This window comes from Cyprinodon tularosa, unplaced genomic scaffold (genome assembly GCF_016077235.1).
Source record: "Cyprinodon tularosa strain WSP-4 unplaced genomic scaffold, ASM1607723v1 ctg55, whole genome shotgun sequence".
Classification (NCBI taxonomy): domain Eukaryota; kingdom Metazoa; phylum Chordata; class Actinopteri; order Cyprinodontiformes; family Cyprinodontidae; genus Cyprinodon; species Cyprinodon tularosa.
In genome coordinates, this window is record NW_024039285.1 from 1086439 (window position 1) to 1109109 (window position 22671).

The 22671-nt window shown below is 38.8% G+C and overlaps 2 protein-coding genes across 3 annotated transcripts; one reads left to right on the top strand and one right to left on the bottom strand.

Moving 5' to 3' along the window:
* The first annotated feature begins 6263 nt into the window (after positions 1 to 6263).
* hexb (hexosaminidase B (beta polypeptide)) lies at positions 6264 to 18261 on the top strand. Of its 2 annotated transcripts, none has more exons than XM_038305008.1 (14): positions 6264 to 6594; positions 6694 to 6839; positions 8453 to 8518; positions 10175 to 10221; positions 10312 to 10422; positions 10511 to 10612; positions 10693 to 10825; positions 10902 to 11082; positions 11155 to 11241; positions 11315 to 11387; positions 14398 to 14578; positions 17478 to 17568; positions 17702 to 17806; positions 17893 to 18261. In XM_038305008.1, exons 1-14 carry the CDS (start codon positions 6341 to 6343, stop codon positions 17954 to 17956), a joined length of 1641 nt encoding a protein of 546 aa, XP_038160936.1. In that variant the 5' UTR covers positions 6264 to 6340; the 3' UTR covers positions 17957 to 18261. The 2 variants fall into 2 exon arrangements, with proteins under 2 accessions (XP_038160936.1, XP_038160937.1); XM_038305009.1 differs by lacking the exon at positions 14398 to 14578 and adding an exon at positions 13232 to 13406 and having other exon boundaries at positions 6266 to 6594.
* A 1651-nt stretch (positions 18262 to 19912) lies between these two features.
* nsa2 (NSA2 ribosome biogenesis homolog (S. cerevisiae)) lies at positions 19913 to 22643 on the bottom strand. The gene is made up of 6 exons (XM_038305010.1): positions 22493 to 22643; positions 21154 to 21341; positions 20923 to 21073; positions 20658 to 20837; positions 20378 to 20570; positions 19913 to 20170 (listed from the first exon to the last, which is right to left on the bottom strand). The coding sequence occupies exons 1-6, from the start codon at positions 22493 to 22495 to the stop codon at positions 20103 to 20105; spliced, it is 783 nt and encodes a 260-aa protein (XP_038160938.1). The 5' UTR covers positions 22496 to 22643; the 3' UTR covers positions 19913 to 20102.
* Between the last annotated feature and the right edge of the window lie 28 nt (positions 22644 to 22671).

Genomic DNA, 22671 nt, shown 5'->3' on the forward strand with positions numbered 1-22671 from the left:
CCATCCTCATGGTGAAACATGGTGGCAGTAGAATCATTTTGAGGGATGTTTTATCTTTGCTGAGTCAGGTAACTGGATTGAGGTGATGGGAAATGACTGCAGCTAAATAAAGAGAGATAAACCTGTTAAGATCTTGTAAGTGGAATTGTTTTATCTTTAAACAGGATTGGTTAACAATAGTTAACATTCACGTTATGTTTTAAATAAGGCCTTATTTAAGGGTTACAGACTGGCGACCTGGGTATATCCCGCCTCTCGCCCATAGACTCTCGGAGATAGGAGATGGATGGATGGATGGATGGATGGATGGATGGATGGATGGATGGATGGATGGATGGATGGATGGATGGATGGATGGATGGATGGATGGATGTGTTAGAATAGCCCGGTTAAAAGTACTACGTTATGCTATATTTAAAAATAAAAAAATATATATTAACAATGAGGCAACCAGAGCATGTTTTTTCTGTTTGTGCAGGAGCATTTCTTTCAGAATAGATAAACAGCCTTAAACAAAAATCTTCTTATTTAGCCTCCTCTGGATGAGCTGTTTTGGTTTTCCACAACCGCCTCCTGCCAAAGACCGGGCTCGGACAGCTCGCAACCATGACAACCAGCCAGAAGTCGTAGAGTTAGCCTAGAAGCGCGGAATAATATATTACTGTAGCTTAACAATGGGCTGCTACACACCTCTCTGGACGGTTTATTTCCCCCTATGACATCATAAAGGGAATGCTTTTCACACAGACCATTTGAAGTATACGTTATAGCTAAGAGGTGGAGAAAAGCAATTATGGGGTGAAAGTTTTTTTCATCTTTGAACTTCTGTGGTCGAAAAATTTAGATTTCTCTTGTTTCATATGTTTAGATTTGCCCTTTATTCAGTGAAAAATATTTTTTTCTCCGTCTGTTTCACCTGCAGGGCCACAAAATGTCTGAGTGATTTGCATACAAGGAATACTTATCCCATAACAAGCCAAAATTCTTTCTCAAGAATTGTTATTGTTTAACCAAAGTGTGTGCAATTTGTTTTAACTCTCATACAACCTTCATAGCTTTTTCCTCATTTTAAGTAAGGAAGAAAAAATCTGTCTAGATAAGAACAGGGCAGATTACTCTGCCATAAGGGCCGTATCATTAACCATTTTCTCTTTGTGTTCTTTCTTTTTATTTAACTAGGGTTAATAGTTGAATACTTTTTTTTTCCCACTACAACCTCATACACAGGATTCAGGACACACTGTTACAAAATTTTAATAATGTGAATTTTACATAGAATCCAGAATGCGTAAGATATTTACAATGAAGATTGATTAATAAACCTCAGTTCATTTAAATCAACGCAGCTTTAATTGCATGAAAGAGTTGTTTTACAAAATACTGATATTTCCACTACACTATATTTTTATCTGTAAATTGATTTATAAAAAAATGCTCTCAGGAAATGTCACGGTGTACTTAATAATTTGCATATTGTTAAGGGAAACCACTGTGACAATAAATCAAATATCCCTGCACTGAGAGCCTCAATCTGGTTTTGTCTGCACAACAGGAAACTCTAGCTGCAGCAGATTCTTTAAACCCACATTCAGGCTCAGTAAATAGACTCTGAATACACCTATCTATCAATGAGAAAAGCTTGATGCCAAAGACAGTGTGTACCTTTCAAACAACTCCTACCTCTACACCTGTCTGTCTGAATCAAAATCTGCAGAAGAAAATCATCCGATTAATGCCAAAGAGTGATGTGCAACTGGAATTTTTTTATATATATATTTTTTAACTTTACACTTGAGCACAAACAAAACTTTTACATTCTAAGTGTGATCTATTTAACTGGTTAAAAAAATATAAAGATCCTGTATTGCTCAAGTTTTATAGAATCAAGTGAAAATATGTTGTTAATGTACAGGACAGTGAATTTTGGTTGTGAGAGGTTGTTTGGACCACATACTGCTGAGATCATGTGATGATTGCACAATAGATGAGAGGTGCTTTAAGCCCTGAATGTACTGCCACCACTCATGCATAGAGACAGAGATGCATGCATTTTACAATCACCAACAAATTCACCATGTGTATTTTCAAATTGTAAGAGGAAAGCAAAAAAGTTGACAAAACAGTGAATGAATTAGTTATAGGTAATTTATGCATCAAATAACTCACAAATACATGTGCTGCTAAAAGCAGCTTACCAGAAACCACTGTAAATGTTTGGCTAATCTGTAATATTTTATATACTCCTTGCACAGGTAGAGAAGGCAGTTTAATACCTTCTCTACTTGTGCAAGGAACTAATTCCTTGCACCCCAATCAGCGATTATTGATATTTATAAATCCTACAGGTGTTCCAACTTCTCTTGATTCCTTATAGCCCCTTATGTCTGCGCAAAAGAAGTAGTGGGAAACATTGTGGTACCACATCTTCATGAGAATCAGCTGATTGGTATTTTTCTGCAGAAAGGGATGGCTTGCAATGAAACTTGTAATAAAAAGGCTGTTAACAATGGAAAGGAGACAGAAAATCTTTACACTAAAAAAAAAATCTAATTATTTTCTATGAGGAAATTGCAAAAAAAGTCAAGGTGTCAGTGGGAAACTGACAGACAACACTTTGGATGTCCCAAAGCCACATCTGAAGTGGAGGACAGGTTTCTGAGAAGCTTTGATAAAGCTTGGAAAAATACAGGTGGCTTACAGCAGTGATTCCCAACCAGGGGAACACAAACCCCTACTGGTTTGCGAGTTTGTTGCAAGGGGTATATGAAAATATTTTATTTCTTAGGTAGTAAAATAAGATAGGGCTCGGATCGGTTTTGCTTTGTGAGGATCCAATTGAAACATTAAACAATACTTTATATACCCGGTATCAAAAAGTTTTTCTTATATGTTTGAGTTCACAGAAACGAGGCAGAAGAACAGACTGGATGTAGAGAACAGCCTGGTATCAGCTGTTTTTCACAATGAGCTATCAAAGTTCATCACAGCGGCTAAGGTGTTTTGATGACAACAAATTAAAACTATTTAAGTCAGTCAGACAATAATTTTTGTTCTGTATTTTGTTTCCAATTCATAAAGTTTAAATTTGACTATAAGAACGTTACTCAGAGGAGCTCCAGTTTTATGAATACAGGTTTAGAAAATGATTTTATTATGTGATTTTGTTTTTCTTACTAACTTTCAGGCAACATATTTATGTTTTTTTTTTTTTTTTTTAGATATAAAGAATAAAATGCTCAGGTTAACAGACTTCGTAAAATTGTTTTTATTTTATAATCAGTTCTTGTACATTCCACTTTTGGACGATCATCATTACTTTTGACTGAGAGGGTACTCATGATAAGATAAAATGCTCAAAAGGGGACACAAGTCAAAAAAGGTTGGGAAACACTGGCCTACAGGCCCCGAGCTTCAGGTACAGCTTAATATTAGTGGTAAGCATGTCCAAGTTTTAGCTGTGAAGAGAAGACAGAGTTAGAAAACAAAGCCTGACTGGAAGAAAGTATTATGGACTGCAGAGACAATGTTTAATATCTCTAGTTCATCAGCAGTGGCGTGCACAGGCTTTTTGAAGGGCAAGGTGAAAAAAATAAATAAAAATACAGCCACACATAGATCGTCCTTACCTTTGAAGGGGACACTTAAGCATGTGGTCTGGCTGCCGATAGAGCACTTTATCTCACATATTGGCTCCCAAAAGGATCTTTAGCATTCTGGCTCCAAAGAGAAGAATTTTACATGCATGTCAGCTCTCAAGAGGGTACTTTAGAGGGCGTGTTGGCACCCAACAGTGCTCTTTAGCATGTGTTTTGACTGCAGGGAGGGGACTTTGGTGCATGTTATTGCTCCCGAGAGAACACTTCAACATGCCTGTCAGCTCTCAAGAGGGGACATTAGAGGGTGTTTGCAAAGCAACCTGCAAGTGCTACAAATTTATGTGAACCTCTGTGTCAGATTGAGAAAAAACCATTATTAAGAGAATGTTTCCTGTTTTAAACAGAAAAAAAATAAAATAAAATTAGGTTGATCTAAAACTTTTAACCGAGTGTGTATATGTCTACTGGGCAAAAGTGGCGTCAAATGAAGGAGTTTGCCCTGAAACTGGAGGGTTGTCGGTTCAAGCTCTGGATTTCAATGTTGTTTTGTCCTTGGGCAAGACACCCTACCTGCATTGCCTACTGCTGGTGGCCACATGTCATTTATCAGAGGGCCTTGCATCTGTCTCTATGTGTGCATGAATGGCTGAATGACTAAATGTAGAGTAAAGCACTTTGGTGAAGTCTCCTGAATTGAAAAAGTGCTATATACACTATATTGCCAAAAGTATTTGCTCACCTGCCTTGACTCACATATGAGCTTAAGTGACATCCCGTTCCTAATCCATAGGGTTCAATATGACGTCGGTCCACCCTTTGCAGCTAGAACAGCTTCAACTCTTCTGGGAAGGCTGTCCACAAGGTTTAGGAGTGTGTTTATGGGAATTTTTGACCATTCTTCCAGAAGCGCATTTGTGAGGTCGCACACTGATGTTGGACGAGAAGGCCTGGCTCTCAGTCTCCGCTCTAATTCATCCCAAAGGTGTTCTATCGGGTTGAGGTCAGGACTCTGTGCAGGCCAGTCAAGTTCATCCACACCAGACTCTGTCATCCATGTCTTTATGGACCTTGCTTTGTGCACTGGTGCACAGTCATGTTGGAAGAGGAAGGGGCCAGCTCCAAACTGTTCCCACAAAGTTGGGAGCATGGAATTGTCCAAAATGTCTTGGTATGCTGAAGCATTCAGAGTTCCTTTCACTGGAACTAAGGGGCCAAGCCCAGCTCCTGAAAAACAACCCCACACCATAATCCCCCCTCCACCAAACTTTACACTTGGCACAATGCAGTCAGACAAGTACCGTTCTCCTGGCAACCGCCAAACCCAGACCCGTCCATCAGATTGCCAGATGGAGAAGCGCGATTCGTCACTCCAGAGAACGCGTCTCCACTGCTCTAGAGTCCAGTGGCGGCGTGCTTTACACCACCGCATCCGACGCTTTGCATTGCACTTGGTGATGTATGGCTTGGATGCAGCTGCTCGACCATGGAAACCCATTCCATGAAGCTCTCTGCGCACTGTTCTTGAGCTAATCTGAAGGCCACATGAAGTTTGGAGGTCTGTAGTGATTGACTCTGCAGAAAGTTGGCGACCTCTTCGCACTATGCGCGTCAGCATCCGCTGACCCCGCTCCGTCAGTTTACGTGGCCTACCACTTTGTGGCTGAGTTGCTGTCGTTCCCAAACACTTCCATTTTCTTATAATACAGCTGACAGTTGACTGTGGAATATTTAGGAGCGAGGAAATTTCACGACTGGATTTGTTGCACAGGTGGCATCCTATCACAGTTCCACGCTGGAATTCACTGAGCTCCTGAGAGCGACCCATTCTTTCACAAATGTTTGTAAAAACAGTCTGCATGCCTAGGTGCTTGAATTTATACACCTGTGGCCATGGAAGTGATTGGAACACCTGATTCCAATAATTTGGATGGGTGAGCAAATACTTTTGGCAATATAGTGTATGTAAAAGCAGTGGCGTAACAAACCTCTTAGGGGCCCCGTCACTGACACCTGGTTGGCCCTCTATGCAATCTTGGACTAGGACGACTCTTAAAATTCCTCTTAAACCCACCTGATACTAGGATAACTGACCGGACCTTATTTTTTCCCCAAGACATGGCAGGATTCAGTGGTACTTTTAATTACTATCTTAATAACTGTGTATAATTTATTAGACAGTTGGTAACAATTTGTACTTCATATGGGGCCCACCCAGATAATGTTGCTTGTGTCGTTACACCATTGTGTACAAGCCCTTTACCATATGACATGCCAACTGATTGTTTAGGAAGGGGCGGAAGAACTATTTTTTTCTGTCCTGCTATGATTTATGTTGGACTTTAATTTGAACCGTGTGATTTGGTCAGATGAGATTAAAATTTGGGTTTTTGGAAACAAGCTTTAGAAGATGTAAAGTAAATAAATGTGCAGTGAATCACCTCATCTCACTGTTAAGGGTTAGGGTAAGGTGGAAGTCCTATGATTCTGTGGGCCTGTGTTCTTCATGGAAACCTTGCTGGAGTGCATTGCTTCATGAACTGTTTATTCTGTGTTTATTTAAAGCCTTTTTTGTGTGTGAGCAGAAAAGCCAGTTAAAACACGAAGAGCTCTGAATCTGCGCGCTTGCCCTTTAAATAAAACAGAAACTTCCGTACAAGAAGTTCCGCCCCCTCTAGTTTTCATACAAAGCTGTTATCGGGCTCCTCGTCCGCCAGGTCTTGTGATTTTACAGTCCTGCTGTGAACATGAGCGCTCTGCTGGAGTTAACGTTCGTCCTGCTGGCTCTCGCTTCCTGCCGGGGGCTTCAGGACGGCGGCATCGACGAGGAGCCCGAGCTTGTTTTCCAGCCCTCCAAATTCGGCTCCCTGTGGCCTCTGCCGCAGAAAGTCCAAATCTCGGAAGTTTCCTTCAAGCTCAGTCCCTCTAACTTCCAGATCTCTGATGCCAAAGAGTCCCGGTCCGGTTCGAGCTGCAGCCTCCTACAGCTGGCCTACAGGAGGTCTGTCTGAAGGGATTCTTTCTTTTTTCTGTCTCCCTGTCAGTCAGCGTCGTGATGCGTTTACGGACCGGTGTTCTTCTTGCTCCTCTCTCTCTGCAGGTACTATGATTACATGTTTGAAGGTGTTAAAAAGGTGGATAGAAGCGTGAGAGCAGATCCCACAGAGCTTCTGGAGCTGCAGGTGTGGATCACATCACCTGACACTGAGTGTGACAGTTATCCAACTGTGTCTTCTGATGAATCATGTGAGTCTTTCTATTTCCTCATTCCTGTGGGTGCAGGTAGGAACCAGATCTGGGTCCCATAAAGATGATCAACAAATTATGTAAACAGTGACCAGTTATGTTGTCTGTTTTGCATTGAAACCCCACCACAACTGAAGACGGATTTAATTTAAGCTTTCCATTTTTTTTATTACCCTTCATCTTTTTCTGCTGATGCATTGATCTGCAGTTATCTTTATCTGCAGCAAAGCATTCAGATGTTAGGATCTTATCTTGTTTTTTTTTAGATGCGGTGAAGTGTCTGTTGGTTGGAATAAGTGACATGAATTAAATTATATTTGACATTCTATAAAAAAAAAAAAGAAAAACGTAGTCATGTTACTCAAAATCTTCAGATTTCCTGATTCCTGGTGTCTCCTGTGAAGATGTGAGAATAAAATGATGTTGGGAAATCAGCATTTACAAAAGGACCTGAGCCTTGCTGTTAATAATTGTGTAAACTCTTTTTGCCAATAGCACAAACAACAGAACAGAGAGGGATCATTCCAGTCATCCCTTTTGCACAATCTCCTTTGATTATTCAGATCCCTGGCCCCTGTCCTTTTCATGTTTTCTATAGGATCTATCTAAGGACTAAGATAACCTCAGAAGCAGGGTCATTCAGACATCAGTGATGGATCATTATTCTGTTGGAAGGCTCAGTTATGACTTCTTTCACAGTTAACCTTTACATTTTATCATTTAAAGAAATAATCTATCAAAGTTCTAAGTGCATACTGAAGAGAATCAGGCCCACAGCACTACAGACCCTCTACCGTACTTGGTTGTAGATATGAGTGGCGTTTCTGCTTATTGTTTAAGCCCATCTAGAGTTTTAAACATCAAAATTGGTTATAGTAGCATGCATATAGATCATCGCTTCATTTTAAATGATAAAGATCAGATGACTATATATTGCTTGTAGCCATTTCCTAAATTTATAAGGTTAACAGTCATCTACTTGAGATGGTTTGCACATTTTTAATGAAATGTTCTCACCATATTTGTCCCCTGAAAACAGGAAGTAGGGGATTGCTTAACATAAGAGCTTTGAAAATGTTTGTGTCCTATAAGCTATAAATCAGAACACCGGTAACAGTTAAAGTAATATATTTTTTTATTGTACTTTAATTTTAATGGTGCACTTTTAATTTTCTTTACCTGAAATTCTGGAATAAAAGAACATTTATTTCTGACTTCTACTTTAATGCATTTAGATAAAGGGTGCTAACATTATTTAATGGCTGTGTTTTTGTTTTTGTATCAAGTTTGCTTTCGATTTACCGGCTGTTAAAATGTAAAAGGTCATTTATTTCAGAAAATGATCACATGGTGGAAATAAACGTGACTTTTAGTGTAGAAAAGTCCAGAGTCAGCAGCCAACATGATTCATTTAGACAATGCACTTGTTCAAAAGAAAAAACAGAAGCCGCAGGGATATTTTTCAATGAGTGGCTTAACTTCAACAGATAATTTGAATAAAAAAGAAAGTTTAACAAATTTGAGGTGCTTTGTCTTGTTAAAGTGTTGCATGGAACAGATAGGAAGTAAACACTAGAACTTCTAACTGCTGCTACGACTGTTTGTTTCTACAGATGAGCTGTCCGTGGATCAGCCAGTTGCTGTACTGAAAGCACCGAAGGTCTGGGGAGCCTTGCATGGTAGGATTTTATTTACCAATGGGTCTCACATTCTGTACCGCGTGGATCACACTGCACAGAATTGACCGGAAATTCTCTGTTTGTATTCTTTTCTAAAGCGACTTACCCTGCTAAAGTGTTCACGCTCTTTGAACTTGAACCTCAGCTTCTAAAGCCTGGGATGCTTGCATCGCTCTTTGCTTTAGCTTAGGCCCTAGCTGATTACATTGATCAGACTTTTCACAAGTCCTGACAACCACGAATATGTTTAAATTAAACCATCAGTCTTAAATTCCAGCTCTTTTAGGGCCACTGCCCTGCAGTTCTCCAGATGCATCCCTGGAACAACACACCACAGTCCTTTTGGTTAATTTACCTCTTGAGAATTTAGGGAAGCTTAATGGTGCATTCACACTGAAGGCGGCGACAACGCAGATTGCGGTGGATTCACATATAATACCTATACAAACCGTGCGGTGAAGCAGCCAGAGGTGAACTCCAGGCAGTGAGAGCGTTCACTGCTCCCCCCCTTACTTGTGCAACTAGATAGAGCTGAGGTGTTGTCAAACAGCTGCATCGTATGAAGAGAGAGGAGCGGTGATTGTGGACAAAAATCTATAAAATCGCGACAAGGCAGCAAATCAGGGACTGGTCGTAGACTTATGTTTTTTCATCGCCTCCACCACAGAGCCGAGTCTGTCCCTACTCGCATATTGGCGAGCATATTCGCATCCTTGCTTTCTGAGGGGTTAGATTTTCAAGGAAGTCCTTCTGAATCCGACCGAATCAGAGCTGCGTCTAGATTAACCAAATTGGACTTTTTCAAAACTTTTGGGGCTTTAAATGATGGTCTCCCCAAGGTGATTCAAAAGTTGTTCATTGAGAACAATTTAGCAGCAGTCTGTGATGTTAAGTTTGACCGGTGCTTTTATTGTGAAATGCCAACAGCAGACCTTTACAGGAAATGACATGCGGTTGCCAGGGTCTGGGAGACTGGTGATTTACTAAATATTATCCAGCCACTAAATTAGGCAAACATGCCCACTGTTATGTTCATTGCCAGCACAGGAATGACATGTGATGTTACGCAATAACTTTATACCAGGAACGAGCGCAGCAATAACGTCTGCTGGGATGGTGACGTCATCTGTCATATTTAAGAATAATTCTATATTAAAAACCAAATTAGCTCAAACAATAGTTTTACCTGCAGAAATGAAGTAGCACTAGATAATTTTTATTCAATTTGGAGCTTAATGGCAGGATAGTTGACCTCTGGGTGACTTAAAAAATAATATTAAATGTCTCATAAACAACAGCATTTATGTTTTCATCTTCATAAATTAGCATTTAAAATGCACAAACCTGCGCTAAAGAAGCAATAACCATTAGGGCTATTTGCTGACTTTTTTTCACGTTGGTGGCGTGTCCTATTTGATGATGCGGTCCAAGGTGTAAACACTGTGTATCTGAAATACAGAGCGCTGAACTACCTGCGGGGCTCGTGGAAATCACCGCCTGTTTCTCGTGCTGTGTGAATGCGTCATTAGAGTGCAAATGTACCACTTTGTTCCAGAATGTTATTTGATGTAATATCAGCCAAACATCTATGGTTTTCTAGGTGGCGTTGAACTTTCTTGGTAAGATGTAAATAATATTCAGCTTTTTCTTTTTGAGGTCTGGAAACTTTCAGCCAGTTGGTCTATGAGGACGAGTATGGAGCTGTAAGTGAGAATTTGTACCTTTGAATTTGAAAGTGTTTATGAAGCCTTTTTTTTTCTTTTTTTAAACCTTTTTTGCTCCTTTTGTTTCAGAAAAGCATCAATTATACGACAATCAGTGACTTTCCAAGATTTGCTCATCGGGGCGTCTTGCTGGACACGTCACGACATTTCCTTCCAATTAAAGTCATCCTGGCTAATCTGGTATATAAATATTATTTCATTTATCTTATTTGAAAGTATTTTTAGTGAACTTTTATTTTATCTTTATCACTTTCACCCCAACACTCAGGAAACCATGGCAATGAATAAATTCAACGTCTTCCACTGGCACATCGTCGACGATCCGTCTTTTCCTTACCTGAGCAAGACGTTCCCAGAGCTGAGCCGAAAGGTCACAGAAAGACTCAAACTCAAATGTTTTCTAATTTTACTGTGTTTCTCACATAAATGTCCTCATCCTCATCTTCACAGGGCGCTTACCACCCATACACCCATGTGTACACACCTGCAGATGTGAAAATGGTGATTGAGTTTGCTCGCCTCAGAGGCATTCGGGTCGTCTCTGAGTTTGACACCCCAGGACACACACAGTCTTGGGGAAAAGGTGGGTTCTCTGACATCCTGTTTAGATTCAGCTTCTCGGCTCTTCTGTGGTTCACTTCCATGCGCTTGCTTCTCAGGCCAACCTAACCTGCTCACGCCTTGTTACTCTGGCTCCAAGCCTTCTGGCACCTTCGGACCGGTCAACCCCATCCTAAACACGACCTATGACTTCATGAGGAAGTTCTTCAAAGAGGTCAGCAGCGTGTTTCCAGACAGCTACATTCACCTCGGAGGTGACGAGGTGGACTTCACATGCTGGTGAGGCGTCTGATACTTTCTGATCCATCCTAAAGGCCAGACGGACGTTAGCGACTTTTTTTGTTTTTATAGGAAGTCCAACCCAGACATCCAGAAGTTCATGGAGCAGCAGGGCTTTGGAAAGGACTACAGCAAACTGGAGTCCTTCTATATCCAAAGGTATGCTTCTCATTTGAGTTGTAATCTTTCTTTTGAAAATGATCTAATTCATTTATTTTTCTTAAACTGATAGACTTCTGGATATTGTCACTACCACCAATAAAGGCTACATCATCTGGCAGGAAGTGTTTGACAATGGTGTTAAGGTATACTCCTTTATTTCTTTACTTTTATGTAGAGTTTGTTGGAAAACTACTGTAAAATTGGCTTTTATCAATTGATAATAAACATTATTGATTTAAAAAAAAAAGGTTTTTGAAACACTTTAATGGTGCGTTCACACTGGAGGCGGGGTACCAACGGTGAGTGCGTGGATTCACATAAAATTCCTGCATAAACAGCACCGGGAAGGGCGATGAAACGACTTGAACTTTTCTATTAAATGGCGACAAGGCAGCCAATCAGGGACTGGTTGTAGGTGAAGCTTTTTTCACTTAAAATGGAATACAGATGTTAAAAAAGATAGAAATAAGGAATGCTCTCAAGACGTATTCGGGTGGTTTTTAAAAAAGCCATCATGATTTGGTGCCAGAAGGACTGTTCATCACCTCCAGCACAGAGTCCAGTCTGCCGAAAGCAGGACCTGTACAGGAAATGACATGGGTTGCCAGGGGTAACGCTAGGTCTGCAGCAGAGCATCTGGGAGGCTGGTGATTTACTAAATATTTAACAATCATTCCAGCCCCTAAATAAGGTAAATATGCCCAACATGACTTGATGTTATGCTATAACTTTATATCAGGAACAAGTGCAGCATTAACATCTGCTGGGATGGTGACGTCATTGGCCGTAATTAAAAGTTAAAAACCAAATCAGCACAAACGATGATTTTACCTGCAGAAATGTGGCATAAAAAAGTAGACTAGGTTATTTGGATTCAATTTGGAGTTTAATGGGGGATAGTTTACCCCTGTCTGACCTAAAAAATAATCTTTAATATCTCTGAACCAACAGCAGCACATGTGATCTTTTTTATTTATTTTTCATTTTTACAAATGACCATTTAAAATACACAAAGCAGAACTAAATAGGCAATTCAAGAACCATTCAATCTATTTCCTTTTTTGTTATTTTTTTTTTTTCTTCACACGTCTGTTGGGTTTTCGCCACATGCAGCTGAAGCTCTTGAACTAACTGTGAGGCTTGTGATGCCTTCATTGCCTCCTGTGTGAACGCATCATTAGACGTGTCGTTTTCCCCCCCCCTGTTTTGTTTAGTGGTGGTAAAGAGGTGCAAATGCGCTGCCAGATACCTAAACGCCATTCAGACACAATGTACTGCAAACCCAATGATTAGTGGTGCTTCTCAGTTATTATTCTCTGCTTGTTTGGTGGCATCTTTTCTGTTTGCAGCACATTTCTAGATTTGCAAAATAGTTTAAATTCTGTCCATATTCTGTGAATGCAGCATGTTTCTTCCTTAGTTTCTTCCTTTGCTTAGTTTCTTCCTTTGCTTAGTTTCTTCCTTTGCTTTGCTTTCTGCTTGCAGCGCATTTATTTGTGTTTGGACCTCTTGGCCACCATAGTTTAAAGTCCCACCCAATCCCATGTAGTGCCTATCATTCTTAATCACATTTTTACTATCAGATGGAAGTGGATCAAAATATTGTGTCACATAATGAAAAAATCCAAACTATGCAGTGACGTTCTGGAATATTTCTGAATTGATTTTCCATGTTCTCTCCCTGCATAGGGATATGCTCTTTAGGTACTCCAGCTTTTTGATACAGTTTATTGACAGCTGGGTCAATTCGTATGGCTAGATTGCCCTTAGGTATATATTTTTGTCCTATTTAAGGAAAAACCAGAGGGTTTGGAATAATGTCCAAATACAAATGCAGATAAGAAACTGAATAAATGTTTCTAAATTAGAACTAAAAATAATTTGATGGGAAAATATTTACAGATTTACCTGCAGGTTTGTGCCTCCAGTTGATTTCTGTCTTTAATTCCACTTTGTAAGAGCTACGTTTGGCTTGTAACTATTGCAGCTGAAGCCTGACACAGTAGTGCACGTGTGGATCGGCAGTGGGACTAACTCAGAGATGAGCAATGTGACGGCAGCAGGATACACCACCATCCTCTCCGCCCCATGGTACTTAGATTATATTAGCACTGGCCAGGACTGGCAGAAGTACTACAAGGTTGAGCCGCTCAGCTTTAACGGTCAGTTTTATTTGATGATAATGGTGATTAAAAATGGTGATTGGTCTTTTTCTTTTCTTGAATCATATCATGGTTAAGGGGACAAAAACAATACAAATTTGGACCTGATTTTGTTCAGCAGGCTTACATTTAAAGAAACTGCACAGTTGTGACAACAAGAGTCAGATTGATGCTGTGTGAACATGGGGCAGTGTGGTTGGTGGTTTTGCATGTTATTTAGTTTGAAACTTTTTTTCTTTAATAAGACTTTTTGAGTTTTTGCGACACTAGAAAGGAAAGGGAAAGGACCACAGGCCGGATTCGAACCCAGGTCGTCCGCATTGAGGACTAAGGCCTCCATACATGGGTCATGCATGCTCAATAGACTTTTCAACTAAAATTCTATTCATCTAGCAGGGAATACCTGATATTTGCTATTGTCAGAAATATAAAAGGCGTTCTGAACCTTTGGGTTTCAGACACTTCAGAGCAGGAGTCTGCAACCTTTCGAATCCACAGAGCTATTTTGTCCTGAGTTCAGCTGAGTAAAAGTTGTCAAGAGTCACAAATAATTTATATCCTTTTATTTCTTTTATTTTTTATTGATACCTGTGCATTTAAAATGAATAGTTTATTTGTATTTTAGCATTGAAAAATAGTTAAGGCAAGAATTTTTTTTTCATAGGATATTTGATGATGTAAAAAGACCAGATAATTTTCAACCCTAATGACTAAAAAAAAACTACATTTAAAAAGACAATTCTTTATAAAAAATTTTTGTGAAAATTATGTGGATAAACCCACAAAAGACTGGTAATTGTTAGTATACTACATTTGTTGTTTCCTTATATGATTTTAAGAGCCATTTTAGAAGTTAAAAAAGAGCCATTTGTGGCTGTGGAGATTCAGGTTGCAGACCCACGCTTTAAAGGGATCATGAGCAGATGGAAAATCAAAACTCATTTTGATCACATATTTCCATCTGTCTTCCCCCCCTGTGTGTGCTCTGTAGCTGAAACCAGACACTATAATCCACGTTTGGAAAGGAAACCAGGAGAAATACCAACTTGAGATGGCAAATATTACATCGGCAGGGTATCAGACCCTGCTGTCCTCGCCCTGGTACCTGAACCGTATCGCCTATGGCCAGGATTGGCAGGGCCATTACAGAGCCGACCCACAAGATTTTAAGGGTTTGTTTTTCCATAATATATTGATTTTTCCTCATTGCTTGAAGGCTGCCATTCTCACCTGGTGATGCCTTTCATTAACAGGCTTCACTAAGAGCACATAACATGTGAGAAGTAGGGCCCCTTCTATATAAGGAAATGCTAAAGAACAGAGGGATGATAATAAAACTGAACTTAATCCTGACTTAATTACAGCTTGAGCTTGCATTGGAGCACAGCTTGTTTCGGCAGGAAGTTGGAAAAGTAGTTATTGTCTAATAACCTGTTGTAGCGTGTTTCTAACTACGCTAAATCCGATGTTTCGAAAGCCGTGAGATAAACAGTAAGTTTAATTGCTGCAAAGTCTAAAGGTTTTTGCAGTTCATAAAAAGTTACTTTGTCTGCTGCCTTAAATCTGACCCTGAGGGTAAAGTTTCATAGATCAGGCCTGTAAACAGAGAGACTCATGGATGAGCTACAGTCTTTCTGAGATAAAGAGCTGAGAAAAGTCAATTAGAGCACAGCTCCTATGGGGTGTACATAGTACTCGAGTTAAGGGGGGATGGCATCCCCCTTCTTAAATGACCATCCCCTGCGAGATTTATCACTGAATGTGTACATTTCTATTATATATTAACAGTAATGGTAATATTGCCCTTTCAACATTTGCCAGGCTGTGCGCTTACAAGTAGTGTACAGCCTGCGCTATTCTGAACAGCCGAGCGGCAAAGACACCACGATTTGAGGGAATGTGAAAATAAGGAGGGGAGGGAATCTTCTGAAGGTTCTAAGTTTAACAAATAAAATGTCAGAAATTATCTAGAATGGTGTTGATAGCAAAATTGAGAATTGGCATCCACTGAGGAGAGAATTTATTCATCACACATTGACTGTAGCATTGACTGAAACTTGTCACCCTACAAGTAAAATCCTATTAATTCCAATTTATCTGTCCACTAAAACTATCAATTTTAAGTCATCCATGTATAAGAAATATGAAAACATAAAGAACGTGTTTAAAATTTCCCTTTTCATTCCTATTTCAATCTGTTTTCTCATCAATGGCCGTGAGTTTAGGGCGGTGCTTGCTCCCATGACAGGGGAAGTAATTCTCTGCACAACAGACGAAACCCGGAGGAGAGAATCGAAGCATGGGCAGATTTAGGAAAGACAGGCATGGAGCCCTCTGAATTGAGAAGACACAGATACAGAAATTTTAATAGAATAGACAAAAATGATTTACTAAATTTTGACTGCCCTTAATGTTTTTTTTTATATTTTCATATTATGCCTAGAAAGAAATGCAAAGTCAAAATGCATTTTGAGGTATCTCAAATGGCGTCATCTAATTTGTTTTTTAAATTGTCACACATCAGGAATTATAATCAAGATATTTCAGTTAATTTGGACTAGTTAAAACTACTGTATATGTTTTAAATATCCCAATTATGAAATACCCCCCTAGTGCTTTCACTGAGCTGTCCTAAGTGTTGCCTGCAGAATTTGGCATGGCTGCAATGCAGTAGTTTTATATAAAGAACTCAGTAGTATGGGATGTGTGGAAAACAACAACTTTGTGAACTCTAAGACCCATTTTAATTTAATTATATATTTTTTTCATACATTTAAACACTTTTTTTTTTGGTCAAAATTTAGAATTTTTCTTCAATAGCTTCTCTTCTTCGCTCCTCTCATCCCTTCACAAGTGGTGCCAACTCCCCAGCAAGAAAGGCCGCCATTGGCTGTCCTATAAGCGCTTGATAATGCCTGTCCATCAATGATAAATAGCTTCAGTTCGACGGACCGTTAGAATAATTTTATCTCATTCATTGCCAGCATGTAGCCTATCTTACTTTAAATGAGCCAATAGAAGCAATACTGGTTTTCTGAGAAACAGTCTATTTCATAAAATAAACACTTTAAATTAATATTTGAAAGGTGAGTAAAAGTATTAGATTTTATACAGGCTTATTTCATTTTCAGGCTAATTCTAATGTATTTAAAATTGTTAGCAGTTTTTTCAGATTTTGAAAATTATTTCAGCTGTTTCAATCTAATTAATTGAATTTGAATAAAAAAAAACTTGACTTGAACAGATTCAGATATTCATTTGCAATGTTTTATGAGGTTTGTTCTAAATCTTAATAGATTCATTGCCAAAAGATTCTCCAAAGTGAAATCAGAGAAGTATCCTACCATAACTATGAAGCTGATCCCAGTGGGAAATGAGTCCCTAACTAGGTAGTGGAAGTGATAGCCATGCCAGTCCACGGACTGACTGCAGTGCTACTGAAAGGTGCCTTGGTAAAGGTCAATGACCGGCGTACCTGACATGCAACAACCATAGCATGCATATTACTTTAGGTTAATTGACTATATTAATTAGGCTATGTATACTTCCAAAAAAAAATCCATCTTTTTTATTTTTTTACAACTCATCTACTAGATGCACACCCTCACTTTGTTGATGGTTGACAATTAAGACTCTGGGGAAGAGCAAAGTTGTTACCATACGTTTTTTTTTTTTCTCTTACACTGAGCTTTTGCTTCAGTATAAAATACTAAAGAGCAGTGAAATCAAAGGAAGCTTTGAAAGCTTGAAATATACCCTTTGAAGGGGACCCCAACCTTTTTTTTTTTTTAATTATCAAATGTTTCTCTCTTGATCCAGAACCATGAATATAAAACTAAATAGAGAGAAAAGCTGAATGAGTAGTTTGACATTCATTCTCCAGAACTGTATGAACCCAATTTTATTAAGCAGCAATTTAGCTCAAATTCAATTAAATCCTGACCTAAACTCATCATGTTGTCACTCCTGTGCAAGACTTTGTAAGACCTGTTGAATAAAAAAGGGCAGTGCATGTGTTATTATGCTTCAGAATTAAAATGTGTTATTTTCTAATAAAAAATAAATAAACAGGAACTGAAGAACAAAAGAAGCTGGTGATTGGTGGAGAGGCCTGTCTCTGGGGAGAGTACGTGGATGCTACAAATTTGACACCAAGACTCTGGTAAAATATGCAAAAAAAGTGTGTTTGTAAATTTGCACAATGTAGACTATTTGAAAAGAAGCAGATTCCTTTTCAAATGACCCTTAACTGTGTATTTTATACGTAAAAGTTAATTATACAGTATTATTTTCAGGCCTCGAGCCAGTGCTGTAGCAGAGCGGCTCTGGAGCGCTAAAGAGGTCACAGACATCAGCGATGCCTACAGCAGACTTTCTGTTCACCGCTGTCGTTTGGTCGAGTAAGTATTCCTGTCCAGATATCATCAAAATATGTCAAGAAACATTGTGTATATCTTTTTTTTTTTTGTCCCCTCTCTTTCACAAGGCGTGGGATACCAGCAGAGCCACTGTCTCCCAGCTTTTGTCCACATGAATACAAAGGTATCTGAGCAGAGCTGAGATGTTAGATGCAGAGCAGAAAAAGGGATCCACGTCCACCAACACATCCAACCGTATGCCTGGGTTGTTGACTGGGGAATAAAATGAGAAGCTTCATCTTCAGAGCTGCCACTGTACTTATTAAATCTGTTTCTCAAATTGTATTTTATGTGACAAAGAATATTACACCTTTTTTTTGGTGAGAATGTTCCTACAAACTCAGATATTTTAACAGCTTTTGTGTTTTACTGTTTTTAACTGGGGAAAGCTGAATGAAAATAAAGTCGCTGTAAATTTATTTTGCAGCACATTGGGACTTTGTTTGGTTGTTTTCTTTTTTATCTCAATTTTTCTGAAGTAAATATATTTTTTTGTTCTGGAGTGATCACATCAGACCTGTAATTCTTTTAAGAAGTGTGCTGTGGTCCTGAGGGTTCATGGTGCTAACATGACTTTAACATGCAGCGGGACACACAGGAGGACACCACGGCCCGTGCGGGTACCAGATCAAGTGGTCAGATCTACACGGGGCCCTGTGCCTGCAGATGACGTCATGATATGGCAACTCCACTTGAACACTACAACTACAAAACTACATTGCACCTGGCAAACGTGCTATCAGAGTCTATCTATTTTATTTAGTTAACGGTGAGCGTTTGACACTGTCATTTATTTGACTAAATACCTATTATACATTAAAACACATCCCATTATTAATAGGGACACACAAAAGTAATGCAAACTAGTTTCTCCCAATGTAAATAAATGACATACATGCACACACATGCTCTCACCTAAGGACTATTTAGAAAAGCCAGTTAACCAGACAGCCATCTTTTTGGAATGTGGGAGGAAGCCAGAGTACCCGGAGAGAACCCAAACATGCACGAGGAACATTTGAACTCCAGAATTCAAAGTCTGTAGTGCAAAAAACAACCACCAAGGGTGGGTGGATGGGGGCCCAGGAAGGAGGAGAGCAAGGAACAAAAACAAAAACCAGAGTCAAAAACAATAACTACCAAAATTGGGCAACAATGAGTCTCTAGTCTCTCATTTACTGTATTACTTTAGGTTGAGGATTCACTAAGAATGTGAATGAATATTTGTATATATGGATGAAGTACAAACTGATGGTGAAAATATTCCATGAACCAGGTTAATGTTTTGCAATTTGACTTTTGTTTGAAAAAAAAAAGGTTGATTTTTTAACATTTTGATGCAAACTAACTTTTATATATTACCTGCAAATGTGGATCTAAATTTACAAAAGCAAAAAAATACTTTTTGACAATTTAGTCCAAATCATTTTCTTGGGAAAACCAGGAGAATGAAAAGAAAAAAAAAAAGTAATTCAGAGGTTTTAATGGTCAAAAAACCTTTTTGAGTTTTAAACCTGACCCAAGATTCCTGTTCAGAGTTTGATAAGAAGCCGAAGCAAAAGAACATCAACACTTTGGCATCCCTGATGTAAAGGCTTTTAATCTAGGCTAATCCAATGCAGATTTTAGGTCGGTTTAAAACAAACTATTACTGTGCAATACCACTAGCTGCAAATATTGGCATGCATGTTTCACATGTTGCTTTTAGTTGAACTTTGAATTCAGGGCAACACTCAGAAGGTAGATTTGAAGTAAAAGCTATTTTCTCAAAGGGGATTTCCATAATTTCCAATTTAAATCCAAAAGGAAGGAAAAAATGTGAGATTTACAGGATATTGCACAATAAAAACAGAATATTTTATTTCTGAGCTACACCACCTAACTCTGCTAATATCGACTCTTAAGTGGCTTTAAAAAAAAAAAAAAGCTTTTTCTAACCCATCTCTAAAAACTTAAGTACAGATAAAGCTGATATGAAGGACATTTAAACTACTATAAAAAAAATTATGTATCAAAATCTTGGGATTTTTATATTATGAGGTAATATTGCAATCATATTGTTACATGGAATTCACAAAGGCACAAAAGTCAGGAGAATATCTTATTTAATCTCAAGTTTATTATCAAACAGTTATTCCTTTCAGAGTGTCTCTTGTTGCAGTAGATGTTGCCAATCACAGCTCCAGCCTTCTTCCCAACAGCTCCGCTAATGTAGCTTCACTGTTCATCGCATCGGTGACACCAACAATCCTCTTGGTGTTAATAGGAATGAAGAGTCTTATACCAGAAGAACTGCATTAATACAGCCATCATTCTCTGGGTTATTTGTCACCTGGGCATATTTACCTAAGAAGAAGAAAATAAATATATTTAATCATCTACATTTAGTAGAATCTATTCAGAAGTGGAGGAAGGTTTCCGTTATAAACTACTTTTTTTCAGAAACCCTGTGGTCAGTTAAAGGTGCAATGTACCCCATAATAAAGAGACAATCCATACAATCAAGCTGTCCTTTGCTAGTAAAGCTTGAAGTTACTGAAATGGAGCACTCACCCCAGATGACCTTTCCACCTTGTGTAACCAGGCCCAGCTCGCTGACATTGACTTCTACGACCGTTCCCTTTGTGATGACTCCCAGAGAGGTGTAGAGTGGTGACGACGGGTTCTTCTTAACTCCCAGGATGGGAAGACAGAACGTTGCTTTCAGTTCTGGATGTGTGACGTGAGCCTTTTTAAAACGCAGACCCTAAAAACAAAGACAGAAAGAAATGGGTGAACAATTACAAAACCATGAAATCAAAACATTTCTATTCACACTGCACTGTGGGCTTACCATGGGTCTGATGAAACGCTCGTACTTTGGAGGTTTTCTTGTGAAACCGTCACCGACAAAGCAAACTTTAGTGACCATCCTCTTCCAGGCTTTCTTTTGTCTCTTTCCAGTTCGGATGACTTTAAGCACTTCTGTTTCTCCTTGCGCGCGAACCTTTGGCAGAGGCACCTCCCACTTGCCCTATAAACATTATGTCAGTTTAGCACATACAAGTGTAATAACCCTACAACAAATCCAATCTAACCAATTTTTAAAGGTCACTTACAGCCTTTTCTTTCCTTTTCTGTTTGATCATGTTGGAGAGGACCTTAGCACGAGACTGTCCCTCTCTGTCCAACAGGTAGGCTGGTACTGCTCCTTCAGGGGTCTTATCATCAGCCTTCTGCTTGGTCTTTCTCTGCTCATGCATTTTGATGCTAAAAACAACAAAGGCCAAAAATGATTTTTGAAACAAGAAACAAAAAAACAAACAGCACAAAAAAGCAACTTTTCTCACGTCTTTTTCATCTGGATCTTCTCTGCATGTCTCTGTTTGTGGTAAAGCTTGGCCTTCAAGCCAATCATCTTCTTGGCTTTGTGGGACCGTTCGTGGGCCTCTCTGCTCTCCTTCTTCCGTTTCCTTTCATGGTGGTCCAAACGGTAGCCATGCCGCTTGCGATGTAACTCAATGTGCTCGTTCTGAGGCTGAAGAACAAAGTGCAGAGTTGGATAATGAATCTAAAGTGTGATTTCAAACAGGACTGAAGTGAACCATTTACTAATTCATTTCAAGGCTTTTTAATATGTAAAAAAAATAATTATTGCCAAGAGCTCTGTACCATTTTTATGAAAATATCCCAATCTTTTTTCCTGCCTGTTATAAATAGAATTTTTTTTAATTCCCTGAGTGCCAGAGGTCTCTACTGTGTTAAGCCTTTCAATGTGTTACCACTAAAAACAAAAAATGCTATAGTAGAAAAAAGGAAAGATTGCTGGGGAAAAAAAAATACAACCACATAAATAATAATTCATTATCCCTTTATAGACAAAAAATAAAGTACAACAGTGTCAGAAGGTTGGTTAAGTGTTTAAAAATCTGCATAATTTCTTTTAATTATGAAGACATTTACTACAGAATCAAGTGACAAATGCATGGGATTGATTTTTTGGCTGTTGTGCTTTCTTGGGTTAATGCAAATTATCTTAAGTAAACAAGTTCCTTTAGTTGTAGATAAAAAAGCCTTCTATATGTCTAGTTGTAAGACAACATGCACAATCTTTTTAGTAATTGATGGACCATAAACAGATATCATTAAAAACTTATTGATTTTTTACAGTAAAGCAATGTGACTTGCTCAGAGTGCAAGATGTTTAGACATTGGAATTAAATAGATTGTAAGATCATCTCATTACTTAGTTTCTTTTTTAATATGAAAATCAAAAAAAAAATTCTGGTCTGTTCAACATCTAGCGAATTGTAAAAATCAATTAGCCCTTTGTTTTACAATACTTTTTTATCTTTAAAACCAAACACTGGTAGTTTAGTTACAGTCTGTAACGGATCATGCTATGTCAAACTGTGGCCCTAAGAACACGAGAAGCTAGTAACAGAGTCACACTTTTAAAGTAACTAAGCGAAAACTACGAAACATTTTGTCTGTTAAAAATGTAAAGCAGAGAATGTAATAAATGTAGACATTTAAGAGCAGAACAATTATGCGGATTTGGACAAAAAGGGCCTCGATCAGAGCAGTCTGTCCTGATTAGCACATGCGGACCAGAGCTAAAAGCTAGCTAAAGCGTTGGATAGTTTGCCAACAACGGATTAACAACATTTAAACGATCGTCTTTCTTACCATTTTGTACTTAGTATGATACTTGCTCCAGATATTACGGTAACGCTGGTTTAAATAGGTAAAGACACGGTGTTTGGTGGTGTTTTTTCTTCAGGCTGGGGGTTTTCTGATGTTGTTTTCCCCGGAGCCGACACTTAGAGGAAGTGCGTCACTGCTGTGAAACGAGATATCCGGTTTTT